The sequence below is a fragment of the Bubalus bubalis genome, chromosome 16 (genome assembly GCF_019923935.1).
Source record: "Bubalus bubalis isolate 160015118507 breed Murrah chromosome 16, NDDB_SH_1, whole genome shotgun sequence".
NCBI classification, from domain to species: Eukaryota; Metazoa; Chordata; class Mammalia; order Artiodactyla; family Bovidae; genus Bubalus; species Bubalus bubalis.
Window position 1 is genome coordinate 59,687,114 of NC_059172.1, and position 24,177 is coordinate 59,711,290.

The 24,177-nt window shown below is 41.7% G+C and overlaps 1 protein-coding gene and 1 long non-coding RNA gene across 16 annotated transcripts in view; one reads left to right on the plus strand and one right to left on the minus strand.

Annotated features, from left to right (window-relative positions):
- The window catches only part of CADM1 (cell adhesion molecule 1), a 362,986-nt gene that overhangs the window by 310,004 nt on the left and 28,805 nt on the right, over positions 1-24,177 (plus strand). For 7 of the 13 annotated variants that reach the window (XM_006079236.4, XM_025266853.3, XM_025266856.3 and 4 more), the window contains exons 6-8: positions 9,092-9,191; positions 12,354-12,526; positions 17,010-17,090. In XM_006079236.4, coding sequence (XP_006079298.3) covers positions 9,092-9,191; positions 12,354-12,526; positions 17,010-17,090 — 354 coding nt within the window. The remainder of the gene's footprint in view (positions 1-9,091; positions 9,192-12,353; positions 12,527-17,009; positions 17,091-24,177) is intronic. The other 6 variants (XM_025266855.3, XM_025266857.3, XM_025266858.3 and 3 more) reach the window with 1 other exon arrangement.
- LOC123329816 lies at positions 1,120-11,099 on the minus strand. 3 transcript variants are annotated; one of them, XR_006545406.2, is made up of 7 exons: positions 10,987-11,099; positions 10,391-10,525; positions 10,033-10,280; positions 8,550-8,642; positions 4,357-4,532; positions 1,394-1,524; positions 1,120-1,235 (listed from the first exon to the last, which is right to left on the minus strand). It is a non-coding gene; the product is annotated as an uncharacterized LOC123329816 (long non-coding RNA). The 3 variants fall into 3 exon arrangements; XR_006545404.2 differs by lacking the exons at positions 1,120-1,235; positions 1,394-1,524 and adding an exon at positions 1,715-1,850; XR_006545405.2 differs by lacking the exons at positions 1,120-1,235; positions 1,394-1,524 and adding an exon at positions 2,906-2,956.

The window sequence follows — 24,177 nt, forward strand, 5'->3', positions numbered from 1 at the left end:
TACTCTACCCTGGGTAAATGAGACTACCTTGGAGGCAAATCTGACCTGATAGGATTGGTATTAAAGATACTGAGTTCAACCCTGGCCCTTTTGCTGCAAGAAATTTTATGGAAGCCTCTCTGTGCCTCTTCTAAGATGGATAGATATTAATCAGGATAAGAACAGAGTAAAATGACACATAATGGCTTTGAATACTGTATAAATTATGTCCTTTTAGAAAATACTATTTCCAAAAACGAAATGAAATAATGAAAACCTACACTGTATGCCATTGAATGTCTTACTTTTTAAATAACAGGAGCAAGGAGGAGGGATAAAATGAAGGGAAGGGTTGCCCACCCCCTGGACACAGAGTGCCACCATGTTGCCTGGAAGACAAGGCTTGAGCTCCAACTTGGAAATGCTTTGCTCTTGTGGATTTAAGACCTAATTAATTGAACACAGAATTTTGCAGTGTTTGTTTGTTAGGACACTTATTTGTGGTACCAGGAGAATTTTGTTTTGCCCAATTACGTGAAAAATCAGCCAGATGTGTATGCTGTCATACTTTTAATAATCCTTACGTTTTTAGTGAGTACAGCTATTAATTGTGTAGTATGCATTGAAGTGATTAACATCGATGTAATTTATCATCTGGAGATTTCTGAACATAAATAAATGAGTTGTTTTGTTCAGCAAGGTGTTGACCTCTCAGAATTAGTGAATTAAAGTCCCCCCTCCCTTTTTTTATTATAAATATGAAAAGCACCACAATCAGCCAAGTGTTCAGTTATTTGATTTTCTGGGGCATTAGCCGCTCTTGTTTGTGACATTTCCCTGTTGGGTGCTCGTTTGCAAGCTCATTAATAAGGTTTTCTCATAGGACCGTTGCCGGGAAGGAAGAACGTACAGTAGGGCTCTTAGTTTTCCAGCTTTCATTCTGAGACTCAACAAGGATACGGCAGCAGCACGCAGTTAAATGTTTAAAACAGAAAATAATTATGCTCGCGAGCTGGAATTCAAAGCTCTCTTTCCTTAGATGTTAGGCAGAGAACAGTTTTGCTCTTTAATGTTCTGAAATGTATGACCCTAAACTCTTTCTGTGCAGTTTTTTTTTTTTCTTTCTTTCTTTCCCGTGTCTGTGTGTATAGCATTGCTGAAATTTACAACAGGGTTGATTATAGCAGAACGTGGTAGAATTGTAGCACGGTTAGTGGAGCTTCAGTTCTGAGCCAACACTCTTGTCAAATAAAAGCCTGTTTAAAGGAGAACAGTTCACTGTCTGAGCGTTAAAAGAAAACTGTCTAAATAGCATCAAGGTGGCAACACATAGAGACATAAGCTGGGAATTTAAAGAGAAGCTGTGACCCTCAGTGTGGAATTCAGATTGCTGTGCAAGGGGGGGAAGCCTTACTCTGGACCGAGGTGAATCCGAAGCTCTGGAATTACTGTTATGTGTCTTTTGCTTTCTCCCATCGTAGCCTTGCTCTTTAAAATGTTTTGCAAAAACCCTCATCTAAGTGAGGGGTTTGTGTGTGCACATATCTGAAAAAAAAATTTTAAGAGATGAGTTTTGAAAGGGTGAATGAAGACAAAGCCTCTAAAAATGGGTGTTTTGAACGCCTTCCCTGCTCTAATTATCATCTGCCAGTTAATCGTGTTCATGGGCATCATTTTCAAAATGAGTTTTATTGACTTGATGTAGCCAGGTATTTTGTAAATCCATATTCTTGTTCATCCAGGGTCCACCGAAGGCTAGATTTTTTTTTTCTTTCCCTCCCTCAATTGGGGGAAAATTAGGCATTGAGGAGATGATCAAAACCTGTTCTTTATCTGGGCCAAAATAAATGTTTCTCTTGTATTGATGAGCCCTGCAGTGAAGGAAGGAGAAAAGCCTGAAAATAGGAAAATCTTTCGTCTTTGGAGTGGAGGATAAGACACTGTTTGCCATGGTAGCTCCTGTGTCCCATCCTCTCCCCCATCAATTCTATTCCCCGGTTGTATTCTTCAAGCATAATAGCTGGCGTTTTCAGATTTGGCCTGTTCCTCTAATCTTTCTCTCTCTCTCTCTTTTTTAATAGAATATATATTCTTCCTCCCACTGTCCCCTTCTTTTATTTTTTTTTAAAGTGATGAATTGAGTTTCAGGGAAGTTATTTCAGTATTTACTATTCCTTCTGAAAATTAATGAAGGCATGGGGGACCCCCTGATTGAAACTAATGTTTTAAACTGTTGTTTTTTGTGTTAACACAGAGTAGAGGCAGGTCCAATTTTCCGATGCTATTAACTCTTTGGCGTGTTAGCAAGGCATTTTGCAGTGCCCAAAGGGGCAGGAGGCTGAGTCACCAATACTGAAAAATCAAAGAGAAAACACTGGGCCAAATCCATTGTGAGCAAGACTTGAATGACATGACTCCCAGGGAAGAAAGCCTTTGCCGTCATCCCTGCCTCCTGTAGGCACACCCTGTAGAAAGAGGTTTGTCTCCCCACATCTCACCCAATGTCTGACCTAATGTATTTAGGAAAGATGAGTCTCTGAGGCTGTGAACATTGAATACCGTGTAGTGAAACTAGTCTTCTAATGTGCACTCTCAATGGTTTTTAACTCAAGGTCAGATTTTGAGTCTGTGGAAGTTTAAATGGTTGTAGAGCTAACATCTCAAAATCTAAAAAGAATGCTCCAAAGGGGATCACAGGGGATAAGGAGTGGGAGAGAGAAATTAGGACATTGGGATTAATATATGCACGCTAGTGTATATGGTCTAGGTAAGCAACAAGGACCTACTGTGTAGCACAAGGAACTATATTCAGTATTTTGTAATAACCTATAATGGAAATGGAGAAGGAAATGGCAACCCACTCCAGTGTTCTTGCCTGGAGAATCCCATGGACGGAGAAGCCTGGTAGGCTGCAGTCCATGGGATCGCACAGAGTCAGACACGACTGAAGCGACTTGGCAGCATAATGGAAAAGAATCTGAAAAAGAATATATATATATATATATATATATATAAAATGTGTGTATATATATAAAACTGAACAACTTTGGTGTACACTTGAAACTAACACAACATTGTAAATTAACTATACTTCAATTTAAAAAAAAAGTTTTAAAAAATATCGAACAACCAAAGAAAACTTCCTATACTTAAGGTGATTAACAAAAAAGTAAATAAAAAGAATGGCTCAACACCATTGTTTATGATTTCCCTTAAGATACCACCTTGGAATAATACCCAAAATGCTAAAGAAATGTGTAATGAAATGAAAGTATGTAAATCAGAACACATGTGTTGAACCTCAAATTTGGGGAGCTAGATTGTTTTGCAATAAGAGCTGTTAAAAGTGACTAACAAGGAGGCCATTAAACCAATCTAATCAGGTGATTCTAATACCTTGGTAACTTACGTAAGCAAACCAAAACCTAAACCAAACCCAGTGCGCTCCAGGACGATAAAACCCAGCCAGTCACAGGTAGCTAACCAGGCTTCCCAAATAAGGCAACTGCTTGCTACTGCTGCTAAGTCGCTTCAGTCGTGTCCAACTCTGTGCGACCCCATAGACGGCAGCCCACCAGGAGCCCCCGTCCCTGGGATTCTCCAGGCAAGAACGCTGGAGTGGGTTGCCATCTCCTTCTCCAATGCATGAAAGTGAAAAGTGAAAGTGAAGATGCTCAGTCGTGCCCGACTCTTTGCGACCCCATGGACTGCAGCCCACCAGGCTCCCCGTCCCTGGGATTCTCCAGGCAAGAGTACTGGATTGGGGTGCCATTGCCTTCTCCGAAGGCAACTGCTTAGCTCTAGACAATCAAATAATTCCCTTGCTTTTCTTCCATGTCGTCTTTATAGAAACCTTTCCCCCAGCTCCTTTTGAATTATTTTCAGTTGGACTGCCCTGTTGAACTGGATGTCTGCTCAAAGAAACACTTGAAAATTTTAACGTGACTTGTCTGTCTTAGAACAGGGCTGAGGTGGATTCATGGTCTCCTAGTTTTCATTTAACCAGTAGCAGAGCTAGACTTCCATTCCCCAACATTTCCCAACTTTTTCATTCATTCATCTACTTGGTAAATACATACTAAATGCCTACCATGTTCCAGTCACTGACATTATTCTAGGCACCAGGGATACAAAAAACGAAAACTTTTCTAGTTACAGAGTTTACATTCTTGTGCGGACACTCTTGCTATGAGGGTTTTCTCACCCAGTGTTCACTTTCAAATTTTGAAGATTTCTCATAGATCTGGAAGAGTGCTGTGTGGGTGAGTGTGCACCCCACTTCAAAGGCACTTGGAGCAACTCTCTGCCACAACATCACAGAATAAAATTTGATTTTGTTGAGTAAACAGTCATTTCAGTATCCACAAAGCTACTTACAAGTTGCAACAAGAGGAAATTGTATTTTACTGTGTGATGTGGCACATGCTCTTCGGTCCCACATCCATCCTCCAAGGCCTGACTCATCCCACTCATCATAGCTCAGCCCTCTTCGAGGAAGTGCCGTTTAAGTGCTCCGATTCATACAGCAGATGTAACAGCAGGAGGGCCTTCACCTTGCAAACAAACAAAATAAATGGCAGTGAAAATTATTCATGAATGTATGATGACAATGGAAAGCAAGCCTTTTGCAAGATGTTCTCTTTAACTCCTCAGAGAGCTTGCTGTGACTCTGTTCTCTCACTAGCTCCAACCTCCTTGTGTCACTAGACATCACCCTCCTTCAGAGCAAAACTGGCCTTGCCCAACAGTTTAGGCAGCCGTGTTATAGGGGTCAGTTCTTACCCCTAAGCCCTCACCAAATCTTAGGTTCATCTTGGCATCCTCATGCTCCTCTGAACTGCAGTAATCCTCTATGATTGACAAAGACCCTCAGGTAAATCTTCCCCACTTGAATGCACAGGCACAGACCCACACTGCCCTCCCGCCAGTCTGATTCATCTGGGCCCCCACCCTGCCCTTGTCTTTGCCCAAAACAATGAACACTTGGTCCAGAGGCCTCCAGTCTCACTCTAACAGGTGTTTCAGAATGTTGGAGGAAATCTTAGTCACACGGAGAGCCTGGAGAAGCACATTGGTGCTCATGTTTCTAGATCTGCTTTGCAGTCAGCGCATCAGCAAATATGTGAGGTCCACGTCCTCTGAGTTAAATTCTCAGGCAGGGAAAGTGTCAGGAGCCCCTGGGCTAACAGGTCTTCTCCCGCCGTGCTGTCTTATTTCAGCAATGCTCCTCTCTGGTACCTGGGAAGGATAATATCCCAGGCAAAAGGAAACCACAGTGTTCTCTTTTTAAAAATAAGAAATTGTAAAGACCTGATACATTAGCGCAGTAATCTAGAGAGAAGGAGACTGTGACTTTTCATTTACACGGGAAAGTGAAATACAGGTTCCAGAGTCTTGAGTTTCATCTTCTGAAAAGATCGTAGAATATGGTGCAAGGTCAAACTGGCATGAAATCAATTGTAATCTGCCAGCAAGCCATTCTAACCTCTTTAAGAGTTCCCTTTTATATATATATATATATATATTCCCCCCCCCCCCCCGCCTTTATAGAGAGCAAAGTCCATTTAAGGAAAGTCTCATCAAATCAGAATGTCTTTCTAATATTGTTTTTTAATTGGCTGCTACTGTAGTGTGACCTAAAGTCTCCTGGTATTTAACCCTCTGTGCGACTTTGACTAATGGCCAAATTTTGTCTGCTATAGCAGTCTTGCTAAATGTGTCTTTTATGGGGTTTTTAAAAAATTACAGTGTATTATGAAAACCTCAGATCCCTCGACCTAATTGATTGTCTGTTGGTGATGCCATCTCTGTAACTGTAATGTTCCATGAGTGCATAGACCTAACTATTTTTCTTATTTTTATACAGCAGTTCCATTTTATAATGACATTAAGCCATTCCGAGCGATACATTTCTGGACAGTTATTGCACTTGGGCAGAAAGTGTCATCTGGCTTTTAGCCTTGTGCCTTCCAACACCAACTGAGGCGTAAAATGATCACCCAGAAAATGTACTAGGCCTTACTTAGCTCATTACTTAAAAATAAATCTTGGAGTCTGGTTCTGTTTCAAAAAAGATTTGGTGGGTTATAACATTTGATTTATGAACATAATTAAAGCATAAATGATGAGCTCTGGACTATTCCATCAGCCATCTGGATTGTTCAGTATTTTGACACACTCAGATTGTAGTCAGGATCTTCCTGGGGAAATCTAACAGCCCTGGGTTCTAGAGGTCCCAGCAGAGCCCCAGGGTTTCTATTCCACCTGTTGAGAAGACTTAGGTTCCTCTTTCAGGACAAAGGAGTGGAGATCAAATTTGTTTTCTAAGTTTCCTTCACCCGGAGATGGATCTTGGCACATAAACCCTCTGTTTGGTTTCTAGGTTGGGCGTAAATATAGCTCAGCTGCCCACGGTCGAATAATAAACCTATAAATACTACATGTGTCAACAGAGGAGGACATTTTTCTGTATAATACAAGTGAGATTAATGTTCACCTTTCTAGCCAGCTATTAAGGTAACTGTGGCAGCTGTACCTATAAGTAGATGGTAGATGTTTCTCTAGAAACCTAAAGAGTAAATTGGGAAAATCAGTTATCAACATTGAAAGTGTATTTTCTAAGGCTAAGTATATGATTTTTTTTTTTTTAATGTAAATCCCAGGTATAGCAAGACCTTAGCATGTTCTTCCTAATTTATGTGAGCCATTGACAACTGGTAAATAGCCATTAGGAGCATAAAAGGCATTTAACTAAAACAAACTCAGTAGTACTGAAAAGGCAGGGTGGATAGATTTTCAACACTGTCTTTATTATTAATGGAAGTTGAGCATGTAAAAACCCTTAGTGCTGAAAAATATGCTCTCTCTGTTTGCTTGTAAATTACACAAAGAAGAAAAGGACCAAAAAAAGCCTTCCACATCGGCCAGCAAGCACTCTGCTTCTCCTTAATTAATGGACCAAAGTCATCGGTGCATGGAAAATGTAGACCTTGCTTGGATCAGAGATTAACCTATAAGCAAGTATTACATTTCAGCCCAAATTTGAGGCTTTGAATTTAGCTTTCCTCAGAACAGTTCCTGGGTAAGGATGACAGAGGTTTCCTAACCAGAAACTCCAAAAGTGCTGCTGTTTTTGAGTATGAATTGTAAGGGAGCCAGGATTTTATTGTCTGTGTTTTCAATGGCATAACCTTCTTCCCCTTTTTTCTTTGATATCTTGTGGGGTTTTTTAAAATAAATTTTACCACCCAGTTCTGTGTGCACATGTATTATACCACCCAAAATAACAGACCCCCATGTCACCCACCGGTTGCATATAGCCTACAGTATTATTTGGAACTCTCAAAGGAGGGTGTCCAGGAGCTCTTGACCCGCAGTGTTCATTCAGGGCCATCCTGTTTATGAGGATTTCTGGCTTTCTTTAATGACTAGCATCCCTACCCAGTTATCAGTATCTGGAGACCTCTATGCCATTTTCCTTTGCCAACAAGTCCAAGAATAGACTCGTGTTGCTTGCAGGAGTCAGCTGGAGCCTTCAGTCCTGTTAACTTATGTTCTCTGGCAAGTGACTTAGCTCCTCAGAAAGCGTTACCAGATCAGCGCGCAGTGCGCACCGATGCACAGGAAGCCGCTCTCAAAAGATTTTCGATGCCACATGGTTTTCAAGAGTCAGAAAGATCCAGTGCTAGGAACACGACTGTAAAAATGCATCTGCAACGCCACCATCCCTAGAGAGGACCTCATGTGGCTTGTTTGGCTGTATGCAGGTTGAGATGGTTGAACCCCACTGTATTTCTCATTGCACCCTGATTCCACATGGCGAATAATAATGAGTGAACCACTGCTTATAAAAGGCCAAGGGGCTGTTGTTTGAATGATGTGATTGTCCAAGAAAGTAAAGTTATGGAAATTGGCTTGACCTTTCAGCCAACTGATGTCTTGCCCTCTCACATGTATTACCTCTTCGGTACATTTCCAAAAATATACATTTATGGAGCCACAAAATTAAATGAGAAAACTGATTTAGGGATCACTAGCTTGTTAGTTCAGTATAGGGGGACAAAAACCCTCCCAAACCCATTCAGGTTTTATTTGTAAATACATTTTTGTGTGTATCCAAATTAATTCTGACCCCTCCCCTTCCCTCCGTAGTACTTGTACCTCCTAGCATTCCTCACTCATTCCCACACCCCCACAAACTCACAGTTTCTAAATAGGTAGTGGAAGTAAGAATACCTATTCATCGTGAAACTTTGACATCGTGAAAGTTCTCTCCCTTAGCAGAGTGTCACTTCAGAATACCTAAGTACTTGACTGCATTAGGAAGCTCTACTCGATACACTTGGCTTTAATTATGGATTGCCATTGGGAAATGTGGTTTGAATTCCTATAAACATACATTTCTTGGGACTGTCTCATTATGTTATCGCTATGACCTTGGACGACCTACATCATTCTCTAGGTACCTACCAGTGTTCTCATCCCTAAAACGGCATTTCAACCACCAGGGGTGGTTCCTCCCTTAGTAGACCCTCAGTAACTGTCAGTCATCTTCCTTCTGATGTGTTTACCTTGAGATGTCCTAGAGTTTCTTTAGCGGCCAGCAAAACCTCCCAGTTCTTTATTTGGAGCCACTCGAATGGATTTCAGAAGTTTTGCCTTTCCTATTTGAAAACAAGAGGCAAACTTATTAATATGCAGTGTCAAACATATTGTCACATAGTAATATATGATCTATGATAAAATGTATCAATTCTGAGCGCCACAGATATCTGTGGCTTCACCTCAGCATGAAGGCAAATGAGTTTCCTTTAGCTTGAGTGAGTCTGGAGATAAACTTCAATGTAACAAAATGTGTTTCACAGGAAATATTTGATGTGGCACAGTTGGCTTATGAATCTCTTATCTATTTGTGGTTCACTCCTTAGAGTTATTAGGCAATTTAATTTGAGCAAATGCCAGGATTACTCACTGATTAGAAGGATGTTACTGAAAGCATGAGGATGGGGAGTGTGTGCGTGCTGGTAGAATGGGGTCTGTGACAGCATGCAGGTCTGGTTCTGCCTGATGATATCATTTGCTAAACATTCTACTTTGTGTTGTTGTCGTACAGATAAGCCTCAAGTGCATATTCAGATGACTTACCCTCTACAAGGCCTAACCCGGGAAGGGGACGCGCTTGAGTTAACATGTGAAGCCATCGGGAAGCCCCAGTAAGTTCTGAAGGCCAAGGTTGACAGAGGGTCATGAGCAGTAAAGGTCACAACACGGACATGTGCATTCACAACTCCTCGGCCTGTCACCTGTCTCCTGCTGTAGAGGATGCAAGATCTTTCTCAGGAAATAAAAGAATATTCAGTGAATAGTGGAATAAATATCTGTGGTTGGGGAGAAAAATGAAATGCCAGCTAAGATTGAAATCTCAGCTAATTCTATTTTATTATCATCAGCATGATTGTCAGAACTATTTTCTCTTACCCACATAAAATAATCCTAATAAATTTTTAGTGTGCCCACAATCTAATGATATATCTGCTACCTTCTGTGCTAATGTCTTAAGCTGCTGGAAAGATGGTTTTCAGACTTAAATTAAGCTGCTGTGTTTAGGGCCAGCTGTAGGCAAATGTGCCTTACTTTTCATTTTGCTTCTTCCCTCAAGGAAAAGTGACTCCTAGAAATATTTTTGTTAGTAAGGAGTGGTTTGGGAATTTTTCTCAAGGAATGTGTGTGTGTGTGTGTGTGTGTATATATATATATATATATATATAAAAAATTGCAGAAGGGAAAAGAACTGACTTTTACTCTTTTATTTTATTGAAAAGTATAAAAGGATAAAAAGCTACTTCATTTGCCCCTGCTAAATAAATGAGTGAAAGTGAATTAGAGAAACTACATATGTTACCACTGATACGGCAAAAGCCATGTGGTGGTACCACTTTAGCTCTTAGTTTCGTTTGGGGAGGAGGAGGTGTCTTTTCATCTTTCTAAGACAAAAAAAGATTGTTTTTACCGGGGAATAAACAAACTGAGGGCAAAGACACCGTGTGGACTCACCGCGTGGAACCACAGGTCAGCAAGGGGATCCGGAGCACTCAGATTGTTTTTTTCATCCCCAACAAAAAACAGCATTGAGCTCCCTCTGCTGTCCCCACGCTGTGGTTATCAACCCCCTCTCAGAGTTTTGCTAACCAGCATCTTTATCACAGTTTTCATACAAGGACCTCCGCGCATCTTCACATCTTCACAAAGCTTCCCCCAAGTCTTTGGAAAGAATTCTTCCCGTGACAGCTGAGCAATGAACTCTGAGAGAACAGAGAGCCAGAGGGGGCCTGTGGGCGCTCTTCCCACATCAACCCTGCCTATTTAATGCGTACCTCTCCAGGGCCGAGAATTTGCTTCTCTCGGTACTCACCGATTGGAGCTGTTAAAAATGATCTTTAGGAAGGAGGTGGTCTTCCTTTTGCTTTCCTTTTCCTCAGGTGTTTCGAAGTTATTTGGTTTTAAGTGCTTCCAGCTTTACCAGAGCAGTCTTCTTCTCCTTTGAGCACTGCAAAAGCTTCAGCTGTTTCTTTGTGTAAACTGTTTGAATTAGGTCCCCGTTAGCAGCTTACCTCCCCTCCAAAACCATCCAGTGGCAGAAAAAAATAAATTCTCCCCGGCCTCTTGCCACACATAGTACCCGCCACATTAACCACATTTACAGACTATGGCTTGCTAACCTATATTTTGTTTCTGTATTTTTTTTTTTTCCTCTGAAGAAGGTACTGTGTTCAATTGAATGTGCCACGGGGACAGTAAATTACATGTTTCCTCCGGGACATTGATGCCAGAGAGGGTATTTGTTTGTTCCTCTCCAATCGGCCTGGGTGCACGGTTTTCTGAGCAAGCACGCGTTACTCGCTGCTGGCCCTCCTAGCATATTACCTATTTATTTTCTCAAGAAATTGCATACAATAAAAATGGTAATTTAACTTGCCATTAAATGTTGTGAATGTTCTCGGCGCTTACCCCCACTGATGGTTTCAGCTGTCAAGCAGCGGGACAGTAGGTCTGATTGCCAGGCAGACCCATTCGCCATTGCCTGCGAGGAAGACATATGCAAGGCTCATTTTTAAATAATTTACTGGGTGGTGATGACAAACCCACATGTAATTAAAGAAAAATCATGACTCTGCATCCCCCTGGAACACCGGAATGCTGCTTGACAGGGCCCACTTGAGTGTCCGTTCATTATGAAGCACGGGTCTTTGGTCCTGATGCTGCTCCTGGAGGTAGTGCGTGAAATGAAAGGAAGCTACTTCCGTGCTCGGATCCCTGTGACCCTGCCTTGGAAATGGCAGCTTTCAGACCTGGTCCTAGATGTGGCCTCGATTTCATAGGGGTTGCCTTGAAGGATCATAAATTCAGTGAGTTTGAAAGAGACTCTATGTGTGTGTGTGTAACTGGGGCTCTGGAGTACCTTGTGAAATTTGCTTTTCCTGATGGCTACAAACGTGGTCTCTAATCATGAAAACAAACTTGGCTGTGATGAGCCAGTGCTGGGGGCCCCCGGGGTCCACATGGAGGTGTCGTCACTCCCCAGCCGTTGATCTGGGAGCCTGTCCCCGGCCCCTGCAGGTGCACACGCTGGGCAAGGGGAGCAGCACTGGCGGCCTTGGAGGGCCACGGAGGGCACGCACTTTGCCAAGGAACATGTAGATCGGTGGAATTTGGCCCAGGAGGGTGTGGTGGCAGCTTGGGTTGGTGGAGGGTAGGTTAAGGGTAGGGAATAAGGGGACAGGAAGCGACTGCATCTTTCCAGAATGAGAAGAGGTGATTTTTTTTTTCTTTTTCAAACAGCAGAGGCCAAAGAAAGCACTATTCAGAGGTAAAAGTCCATTCCTTTCTGCGAAACAAGAAATCCACTTACGTATCACAACTTTCTAAGCCAGTATCTCTGTGTGTTAGTAACCATGAGATTAATGCATGTATCACTAGCCCAGGATTTGATTTTTTCCCCCTAATTAATGAGATGATTAACAATGGGTGAGCTCTGTCCTGTCTGAATTGGTGTGAAACCGCACAGCAGGGCATAAAAATAGGGCACATGGTTTATTTGCTGGTTTGTTGAAGATGGATTGGGAATAATGAGACTCCTGCTTGTGGCCTGTTGAAAGTTTTTCAACATCTGATAATATTTTTAAGAGAATTATATTCCAAACAGATTTGGGGAGCCTTCACAGCTGTAATTCTGTGAACTTAAAATTATCTCCAGTAGGTCCTCTTTAATTGTGTCACCCTGCATGGGATTCATTTACTGCGTGGGTGAGAAGTTTGATGCAGACATCTTGGTGGGAAGTCATAATGCAACCTGTCTCTCTCCCTTCCTTCTGCAGGCCTGTGATGGTGACTTGGGTGAGAGTCGATGATGAAATGCCTCAACATGCCGTGCTGTCGGGGCCCAACCTGTTCATCAATAACCTAAACAAAACAGATAATGGTACATACCGCTGTGAGGCTTCCAACATAGTGGGGAAAGCTCATTCGGATTATATGCTGTATGTATACGGTACGTGAGAAGATGTAGCCCTCTTCCATTTGACTCATTTACTGTGTAGCTGCTGCTTGTAATTCACTCCTAAAGCTTTTGGTCAAGTTGCAAGCCAAAACACCAGTTTGTTTCCTTCAAGAATTAAAGAAGCCTGGCCCGAGGTGGACCCCAGTGCCTCCACTAGGAGGACAGCGCCTTTTCTTTTCCTTTTCTAACCGTGGGGGTTTCCCACTAGATCACAGACTCGGGTCATGCTGAGGAGGAAAGCTGTGTCCTCAGGCACAAGCTATGGAGATTATGTTAGAAATAATGACTGCGAAATTCAGCCTTACCAATTAATGGCTCTTCAGCTCAGAAAGTCTATTCCCAGTGGTATTTTCTGATGATACCTGGGCTAGCCTTTCTCCTGCTTTGATGAGCAGAACTATCCTATTTTCAGCATGAAGCTATTACATCCCAGATGTCGCAAGCCAGTAAATACTTGGAAAAAAAATAGAAGGTCCCTGGTAGCTCCGTTAACCACTATAGCCACTGCCTTAGACACAAATGTTTTTTGTTTTTTTTTTTCTTATTTGTCTGTTTTCTTAATATCTTTTTGCAGGATTATTAAAGCACGTGATCAGGAATTTCACTCTCTAGTCAACAAATATGTATTGTGCATCTACTTGTACCAGCCATTTTAAACTTATTTCCCATTTACAGCTTACGGTCAATATTGTGTCTAGTGAATATTCTCTATTTAGCTGAGGAGTGCACCGCTTGTCTAGTCTTATGATGACAAATTGAGTCTCTCCTGTCCAATTGAATCTCTCAGTTAGTTTTACACCAGGAAGAATAGTCATGAGCTGACTTGACACAGAATGAATAACCATACACATGACAATTTCAGTGTCGTGTGAATATATGAGCAGGAATGTGCATTTCTCTCAAGTGAGCCATATAAATAATCCAAGAATAAGTGTATGTGATATATACACACACAAATCTACATATGGGAAATCTACTCCGTAACATCTTAGAACCTGACCATTTTCCCTGTGAAGAAAATAGGAGAACAATCTTTCTGATGAACTAGAAAAATCATTTAATGAAATGATATACCCCATGTTTACATGGATATTAAAATATAGTCCTTAACTATACCTGAGGTTTTTTTCCCTTAGCATAAAGCAGAATTAAAAGCTCATATCTAATCACTTTATATGTAGACTTTTGAGTGTGTTTTCTTTACACACAACCCATGTGGCCTGTTGTCCACACATTATAGCATTAATTCTCCCCAGTAGTTAAGGAGATCAGAGTGGAAGGAATGGCTCTCCATGTAGGTGCGAAGAGGTTCTGTGTGTCCCCATTTTCAGCCACCCCTCCTTTTTACTTCTATGAACCACCCCCCGCCCCTTAACATCAGGGTTTGAACCTCATGCAAGGCCCCCACCTTGCTGTTATACAGGTTTACAGACTTTCTTTCAACTCTTTAAAAACGGCAGATGTTAAAAAAGCAGATACAAATTTTCACCAGTCCATTATATGCTTCCTTGATTCAGAAGACTAAGTTATGTGGAAAAACAACTTTGATTTATTGTACCCACCATTCCAACATCTCAAGATGAGAAACATTTTGTGGATTTGATGGACAGGTAGTTTTGAATAATTTTGGATCCCAGCTTCTGGCTTAGCGTTTATTGAGGGCTCTCTCACTTCCTTCCACGTGCTAAGATGACAGTCTGACGTGCATGATCACCTCTAATCTCCATAGTAACAGGATGACCAGATAATGGCATCATCCTCCTGTTTTACAGATGATAAAATGAAGCTACAAAGGGTCACATAAGTTGCCCAAGCACAAGCTTACTAAGTGTGTTTTAGAGTCACTATACTTGGACTCCAAAGTCTGTAGTAAAATGTGTGTCTTTCTTTGTAGTTCCTCTTTTTCTCTCTGCTTCCTGGTAGGACAGGATTGTTCTCTGGGAATGAACTCTCTGGGCCAGAGTGCATTATTTAAAAGACAAGAAACAGAGACGCATCCATTTAGGCAAGGGCATCCATACCCACCTGTCTCCCCAGCCCAGCATGGGGCGCTTTGCCTGGCCTGGGCAATTGGCTAGGTCCTCGGTGTGCTACCTCCCTCTGTGACTGCTGGCAGTAACACTCGGATGCAGGCTAGAATGCGCACTCCACTTGTTGCTGCTCTCGTGATCAAACATTCTAGCAATCTGAGAAGATGCTAAGTAGGCTTTCTTTTCAAAGCCAATTGATTGCGCTACTACAGTAACTTTCAAAGTTCTTTACGAACTCAGAGTTAACGTGCCTTTAAAATGTTTAATTCTCTGGAAGTAACTTCTTTACTTGGAGAATCTATCTAGTTAGTGCCTCAGCCCCAATTGGTTTTGTTCTTTTAGCCTCTATGTGTCAAATAGCTTATTAGCTCCACTCTGTATTTTCTTAAATAGTGACCTCACATTGCTCTTAACACTAGAAGTGATCTAAGCATTATACCTGGTAACAGAATCTAATTCATTTAGGTCACTTGAGCCACATGTGAAGGACAAATTACCCCAGTAGTGGTAAAAATAATTGAAAGTGTGTGATTTTCCCAAACTGAAAGGGACTGGTGACCTTTTTTTCTGAAATCTCTGCCCTCGTTAGTCTCTGTACCTCTCCGTGTCCATAATCGTAGTTTCAAATCACCTCCAGGTGCACTTTGATTGTGTGGTGGACATCACACATTTTGTGCCAATGCATTTAGAAATAGGAACAGAAATAGCTTTATAGTATATCAGGGGAGGTCTCCCAGCTACAGATGTTCCTTTTGAGTGATAAATATCGTCACTGAATCAGAACAAAGAAGACACGTCTCTGGGTGCAGCTGAGTTGGGGCGTGGGCAGAGCAGGATGTCTTGAGGGACCCGTGCCCTCGCTCACCTTGCGTCCCCACCTCACCTGCATCTGCCACAAGGCGTGCGTGCGTCCTGTGGTCCGCCGGGTCACAAAATGCTTCCCCGCCTGTGGCCTCCATAAGCAAGTATCCACAAAGCTCGACTGCACGTACTGTCTGTTCTTCTAAAAAGGCCATTTGAAATTATTAATTTAATCATTTCTGCTTCTTGGAGGAGAATGAATTTTTTTTTTAACAGGTTCCTTTTGGCGCTTGTGTGAGGCTGCTTTCACTAGTAGTTTGCTGGCACCCTCAGCTTAAATCAACAGAGTCTCCCCTAGAACAGACCCGTCTGCTGTTGGTTCTTCCCTGTCACATTTGTGCATTTGTGTATGTGTGAGAGAAGTTTGTGAGAAAAACGAAAACCTCGGATTATTGATCAATGGTAGAATCTTTTAAGCAGACCGTCTAACCAAACACCAAGATAATGTTTTTGTAAACTTCCAGGAAGTTGTGCCAACAATAAAGGTACATTATATAATTAAAGTTCAGATGTATTAATTAGACAGTCGGGGAGCTCCCTTGGAGATGAAAGGACACCAGATGTGTCAAGGAGAAAAAGTTGACGGGCTTTAGATAAAATTTAAAATCAAAAGCCTTCAAGTCATCTAATGCTGTATTATAGCAGAATAATTGCTTTAGTTCAAAGTCTTGCTGACAATTTAACACATTCAGTTTGATCATTTGGGTCAAAAATTTTTTTCTCTTTTATATTTGCCTTCCCTTTTTTCCCCTCCAAATAATTTTTGAGATTATAGAAGAATATACAGTATATCAAACACCTGACAGAGAACTCCCTATCAGATTTCCTGGTTTTGAGGGTCAAGTCTTGTTTATATTTAGCTCTCTTGTTTACAAGATGGAAATGTTCTTTGGTGTTTATCACTGTCGCCCACGTAGGTCAGGCTTAAGCAAAGGCGACGAACTCATTAATATTTATAAGTTGTAAAATTTATTGACTTTTAAGAAATAAAATCTCAGTAAAATCTCACATGCCTGGAACTTGATATTTAGTGGTGACATTCTCTCTTCTTTGTATTTATTACAAGTATAGAAGTAGTTTTACTTCCTGCTGGGATGTATTGATGGAGAATAATGAAGTTAACAGTCAGAGAGCAAGAGGCAGGCGAGCACTCTTCCTTGGCCCATAGGAGCCCTTTAGATAGAGCAGCGCCATCTCCTCCTTTCTCCCACTGGTAAAAGTATAAAAGAAATTGCAAACACTGTACCCTCTCGGGGCCTGAGTCGGTCTAACCCCACCCTTTGAAGTCGGTTGGGAGGGTGTCGTATGTTTTTATCTTTTCCTCCCTTTCCTACTCCTCGTCTTCTCATCCCTAGTTCACTTCATTAGTACAAATTTTCTTTTCTTCTTTTCTTAGCTCTTCTGGATAAGGCTTTGGGATATGATTAGAAGACATAAATCTTTGTGGGGGGATGGGGATTTTGAGTTTTAAAGAGGAAAGTCATCAAACAAACATCTCAGTGTCTTCATGCCTTTGTTTTGTCACTACTGGTCATTGTTGTGTTCAGCATTGTGGGTTTGATTTTCCTTTTTTTTTTATCCAGATCCCCCCACAACTATCCCTCCTCCCACAACAACCTCCACCACCACCACCACCACCACCACCATCCTCACCATCATCACAGGTACGGTACCTTCATTGCCATTGAAAATGTCCTGAATGTATATTGTCTTTCTGGTATGTATAAAAAAAAGAAGCCTTAAAAGGTCTCTTTGAATCCTTGGAATTGAAGTATTCCTTCATTTGGTAATTTGAAAGACATTACATACTATGTTCTCAAGTTGAATCTTAAGGACCTCAGAAAAATCTTTAACATCCAAGCAATTTAACAGTAGGATCAGCTATTTTGCAGAATTCTCTTTTAAGCATCACCATGCAAAGCAAAACGCTAGGGAAAATGGCAGCCTAGCTCTTAGAGGCTGGATAGCTTGTGTTTAGCCACGGTTGGCAAAATGGTAAGTATCCTGGCTTTGGATCCTCTCCTTGTCTTAATTTCATCTTAATCCACGTGAAAGAAAATACCCACCCTTTACCATGCCCGTGTGGGCCATGTTCCTAAATGCATCATCCTTTTTGTCCCAGAGAGTACCTGCTGAGACTGTGTCGCCGGGGGACCCACCGTCCTTTCCCCGCTGGGCGCTCCTGTACCCTTCGCCGCCCTCCGTTAAACGTTGGAGGAGTGTGAGAGGCGGCCATAGCAGCTATCACTCTGTGGTTTAGCTCTTTGGACTCTCTGAAACTTATTCAAAAAGTTACACTGTCTCCTATTTCTGACCATCACTGAGAGGGGAGGTGTGCCTTCCAGTCCCTTTTTCCTGGTCCGCAGCAGCTCTCAATGCTTGATGTTGCTTGTCTGGGAGGCTTGGAGTTTTCTCTGCCAACCAGAGTGGGAAAGGTTATAGCCTTACCATGTCAGCTAGTTATGCAAGATTTCCTTACACAAGGCTGCACCTACCTGCTGTCGACAGGTACCTGCCCCAGAAACACGAAAAAGTAATTATTCTATGAGACCCAAAAAAAAAAAAAAAACTCTTTAAAAATTAACTTTTGCATTCCATCTCTGAACCATGTGCTCTGGTGTACAATCCTATCACTGGACTTCTTTAAAATCGCTGAATAGTATACTCATCTTTAGCCTCCTTACCACCCTAGATATGACAAACATCCTTCACATTAACTTTCTGGAGATGTTTTCAGTTTTCACAGGACTCGGTGAGATAGACAAAATGAAAATTCTAAGTGGTCAGTGAAAGAGGAGGCCTCTTCAGTTTATGAAATATAACAGTAGATGGTCTAATTTCAGTTTTCTTCACCTTTCTTAAGTATTACAGTGGAACAGAGAACTTTGAAATAAGCCGCTAGTGAGGATGGTGTCTGTGAAAACATCAGTGTGTGCCCTTAATTGAAAAGCTTCTGAAAATCCATCAATTGGTGTTTGTGTCTCGCTCTAAACTCAGCCAGGCTGCTTCCTAAATTCTTATCTGTGTGTATTTCCCTTTTTAGCTTTCTGTTAGTTTCTTCTGCTTCTTAAGTAAACTCAGTTTATCAGTAGAGCAAATAGATTCCTGCCACTTTCTGTATCGTTAATAAGGACAGCAAAGACACTCCTTCCTGACTCTGATTTCTAGAGCAACCATGCTAACGTCTCTCCATGCGATGGGCCGGGTGTTTGCCTTTCATGATTTCTTACCTCTCATCCCAGTAGTGAGCCAATTAAGCTTGAGCTCCTGTTCCCAGGTTTTCATGAATTTTCCTATGAATGACCCCTTGAATGTCATTGTAAATTGCATCAGCCCACTCGCCACTGCCCTGCCTGTGTGAATCCACTGGGAAAACCCATCAATGGTCTTTTTTCTTTACAGAAGTTGCCCAGGTATGAGCCCACCTTGATTACCTCTCCTTGTAGAAGGTTCCATCTAGGTAACCAGTCAAGTTTACAGCATAAGCGCCACATTTCTCCTTAGTGTGGAGCCAGTACTTTTCATTTGTGGCTGGCCTCTCACTAGCTTAGCCTATTTTTATTTGTTTTAAAGACCCTTCTTAACAGCCCCTCAACTCCTCCCCTCTCGCCATCAATTTCAGCAACTCGGCAGAGGCGCTTCAATCACACTCCTAATCCTTCAGTCCAGACTGAAGCTCATCGCAGGTCCTGAAACAGCTGCAACTCACTGTTATCACAGGTCCAACCACAGAGACTCCATTTAAGAGGAAATTTTAAAAACAAGCAATGCTATGTTTCTGGCCACATCACAGGTACCTTTATAGGGACTTCTCTGCTCCTCCTTCTCATCTCCTGGTCTCTCAGCTCAAGGTCACGAAAGATGATCTCATAGATGCACTTTTGGCCTCTTGATGTTCCTAGCTGAACCCTCTCTACACACAAAATGCCCTTGTGGTGATGAATGCCCTGATTTCTCAGTGGCACACCCAGGAGTCGTTCAAGTAAAGCTGCCTCTAAAACAACACTGGAGGATCCGTTGCCTTAATGGATGTGATCTCACAGACTTGCTATGTCTTAACAAGCAGTGTTATATATATTTATCTTACCCAGAAAGTGTACTTGTGGAATTTAACATTTGCTCCTTTCTTCAAACAGATTAAAGGTTACGGAGCCGAATGATTCCATGTCCCATTTTAAAGGTCCAGGCCATCCCCTAGATTTAGATTGGTTCCTAAAAAATCTTCCAGACTGAATCTTGACAAATGGAGAGCTAAATTAATTTCTACTCCTCTTCTTTCTTGTACTATTTGGTACATTACAGCTAACCATTAGCCTTAAAAGCTTCAACAGCTAAATCTAGTGACAGTAACATAAAGCGTTGGCTTTAAAAAAAAAAGAAAAAAAGGAAGAGGAAGCCCACAGGCATCTTATTTCTTTTCTCCCAGGCAAATGCAATGACTGAAACACATTCCCTAGGTCAGAATTTCATTACAACCAAAATGTACAAATACAGTCGAAAAAATGTTTTGAAACTCGAAAGGTCATAGATGATTTCTGATGTCTCTGAAAGGAAGTGTTCCAGCATTGTCTTTTATCTTCCACAACCGGAATAATCGAATTGTTCCCCTTGTTAGGGAGGCAGGCCTTCATGAGTTCTCAGTTACCTGACTCCCTCAAAACATGTTAGCACTTCATTCTGGAGGTCCTGGTAAAAGAGGAATTGTGAGCCCAACCTGGGGCTTCCCACATGGCTTGGTGGTAAAGAACCTACCTGCCAATACAAGAGAAACAAGTTCGATCCTTGGGTCAGGAAGATCCCCTAGAGAAGGAAATGGCAACCACCCCAGTATTCTTGCCATGGGCAATCCCACGGACAGAGGAGCCTGGTGGGCTACAGTCCATGGGATCGCGAAAGAGACAGATATGACTTAGCTATTCAGCAACGACAGCCTAACTTGATGCTCCCCACCCAGAATCATAGGTGGGTGGAGGAGTAGGGCATCCCTGCCTCACATCCATTCTGCGTGGGGAAGCTCTCCTGACTTACATGTAAAGGCCACATCTAAAGGTAGCTTCATCTTTGGAAGATCTTTGCAGGCTCTAGAGTCCTGAAAGGATGATTTGATGTCAGTTTGCCATATGAGCATTGTTGTGGCTTTGTAACTATTCACCCACCATTAGAATCTTTTTCTGAATAAGAAGCCATTTGAGGGATGGAGTTGGGATGGGAGCCACACAGAGCCTCCTGTGATGTCCCATAAGATTCTCTGGTGTCTCTGTTCTCTTTCGTGTACATTGATCTTCTAACCACATATTTCTGTTTTGACTATTGCTACTGGCAGGCCCCCACTTTTTTTTTTTTTTTTTTCTTTTTACATCAAGTCTGTGTGGTTTCATTCATGGAAGATACACGCTATAATATGAAAGTGCAAACTGCATAATTTAAATTGTCCCTGGCATCCTCTTCTAAAATACAGAGACAGCCAACCATTACCCATGCTAACAGTCCTCCATGGAGATTCCTTTCAGAAACCAGAGTCAAAGAAAAAATCTATCGCCATAGAGGCGGGAGCATTGTTTTGTTTTGAGCTTTCTTTGAAATTGGCTGATTTTGTATATCACATGTACATAAAAACACCTGTTTTGTGTTTGGGTATAGTTCCACCCCTGTCTGCCAGTTGGGTCAGTCACCTTAGGGAAATATTCTGTGTTTCCTTCCGTAGTTAATGTGGATATTGTATTGGATCTGCTTGGTTGTGCCCTGGGTTAGATGCTTGGTGAGAAAAGTACCATAGAAAATAGTCAGCACTCAGTTTTAAACACCCTTAGCAGCCTAAATATAAAATTCAGGCCAGGAGGAGTTCAACCTGTAGGTCACACTTATACATGCAACTGTCATAAATTAAAAAATTAAAATCACCTTAGAATAAGAAATGAATAGCTATAGGGCCAAAATCTGAAACACATTTAAAAATCCTTTCATAAGAATGAAGTAGGTCATTTCTAAATGAGTTTTTCTGTTTTTGAAAGTACATATCCAATTAAATATTTTGTGTTTCTTGGAAAAGAAAACAGCACGGATTTTTTTATTGGCATCTGAGCACCCAGTATTCAATATACCTTGGAGCAAGTATGTCCCCCAGGCTCACACTATTATTTTGGCTTTCATAGTCTCCTGTTCGTAAGCTTTTCTGTGTGTATTGTGGGTCAGATCACATAAATAAAGGAGGTGAGAGCAGCCTTTGTCCTTCGGGGATATTTGTAGAAGATGCCAAATTGGGGAAACTCAACACCCTGGCACATGTTTTTAGCTTCCTAAATGCAAAGGGAAGAAGTACACCTGTCTTAAGACTGACTACAGAGCTTTGCTCCACATTGAGCTGTGTGTTCTCCAGGGTCCTACCTTCATGACCCCTACACTCTGCTGTTGACATTTGTGTGATGTTAAGGGTAATGCTCATAAGGCATTCAGTCACCAAATATCAAGGACCCATAATATGTATAGCGGTGTCCTAGCACCCATGGAGACAGTAAATTCCTGGAACCCCTTGAAATATATATAGCTGAGGGAATAGATTATACCCACTGGAACTCAACAGCAAGAGGTACTGTGCGCTTAGGGCTGATGCAGAAGATTGACGAGATCATCACAGAGGTAGAATTCGGTCTGTGCCATCAGGGAATGGATAGAAAGTGGATACGAAAGGATGGCATTTTGGAAATTAAGCATGAAGACCTAACTTTACTTCAAGCATCTATCTTCAGCGTGTGTGCATGTCTTGTGTGTGTTTATATCCTGGGTATATACTAAACCATTGTTGCTAGGAGATACTCATCTCTGATCCTAGAATGTTTACTAAATTGCCTTTTTTCTTGAGTTTGTATCTACTCCATTAAGACTGTTTTTCATTCATCATGTACTGAATACTTACCAAATGTTGCTGATGTATATGCCAGTATGTCTGGTGACAAGACTATTACGAGGGCACTAGCAGACACTCAGGGGCCGTCTTTGTTGTAATGAGCTCCCTTTTCAGGTTTGTGCCCCCTAAGTGCATTGACCATTTTTTTTCCATACTGTCTCAAGTGTGCCCATTTTTATTTTACTGCTGCTGATAAGCTTATTACAGATACCGTCAATAGCCAACTGGTTTTGACCCATATTGACTTACGAGAGAATGGAAGAAATTAGTGGTGAAGGGCACCGGATTCTGCATTTTTTTTTTTTTAAAGGGGATGAGGGATAGGAAGTGAAAATTTTTCTAATGCTTCTAATCATCATTTCTGTCATCATCCATACTCTTATGTTCCTTGTTGAAAAAGAATCCAAGAGAGAAGGAGTTGACATGTTTTCATACTGCAGACTGATGCACAACAGTGCAAAAAAAAAAAATCATCTCACTTTAAATACAGGTTACTTAGAATTAGAAAGTTGGAGCTATCTCAGTGTTGGGAATTGTAGGACTTGGCAGGAAGGACCCAGCCCTGGGAGTATCTACCCGGAGACGAGTATCAGCTGCTACTTCTGGAGCTGCTCCCCACTGTCCACCCTCAGCCTCCTATGTCCCTCTCTTCTCCCGTCACTGTGCCTCACCCCTCTCTGCCTCTCCTCCCACCCAGCACTGACATACACCGTGGGAGAGGAATTGTTCTCCTTGTTAAATGAAACCACGGTACAGATTCCTATTGTTTTCAGAACATCTGGTTTGCCAATGCAAAGATCTCAGGGGCATAGCAGCACCTGTGAACAATTCTGAAGAAGGTTTTCACAAAACTTGAAATTAACCAAAGGAAAAACCAAACCCAGTCCCCTTTTTTCAGATCCTTGGTGCACAGTCTCTCCCCTCAGAGGAGAGGCGACGTGAAGACAGAAGGGAGCTTCTCACGGGTCAGTCTCTCCCCTCAGAGGAGAGGCGACGTGAAGACGGAAGGGAGCTTCTCACGGGTCAGTCTCTCCCCTCAGAGGAGAGGCGACGTGAAGACGAAAGGGAGCTTCTCATGAGTCTCATACTCGGGACTGTTAGCTTCATTCCTATCTGCTTCGCCCATCCCTGAGAAATGGGAGTTTAATTAAAACTTAACATAGATGGGAAGAAAATTAACTGGGAAATGGGTAGAAAATAAATTTCAAAGTTTAATTTTTCAACATGTATGTTTGCTTTCAATAGATTTCAAGTGTGTCAAAAAGAAAGAAAAGGGAAAAAAAAACTATAATATATATTGGCTAGTGTGGCACAACTGTGAGAATAAAATTGTCAGGGGAATTCCTCGCCTGCCCCGGCATCTAGATTTAAAGCAGTACCATAACACAAACCGAAGGGGAATTCAATTAAGAAAACCCATTGGCTCCTTATTGACTTTAGTTAAGAAAATAAACCAAGGGAAAGTGTATTAAAATATGTCTGGACTGCTTAGCATGCTTTCATCTAAGCTTATGACAATCAAAATGGCAGAATTTAAATTCTTTACAATTAAGCTCTGCTTTCGAGCAGATTGGGTTCTCTGGGTTATTACCCTGTGCATTTTTTAATGCATACCCTACACCCACCCCTCCCTGCCCCCCCAAAAAAGTCAGCCTTGCAGTGAATCTGGGTATTGTAAAGCAGGAGCACCACAGAGCAATTGGAGAAGAAAAAGTATTTAAGGTTGTAAATTTAATTTTGTTCTTGGATTTTCATTTTCATTTATGGCACCCGTTGTGTTTGAGACCACAGACTAATTTATGGATTAGTTTTAAACCCCCAGTCTGTCACACTCAATGAACAATTCT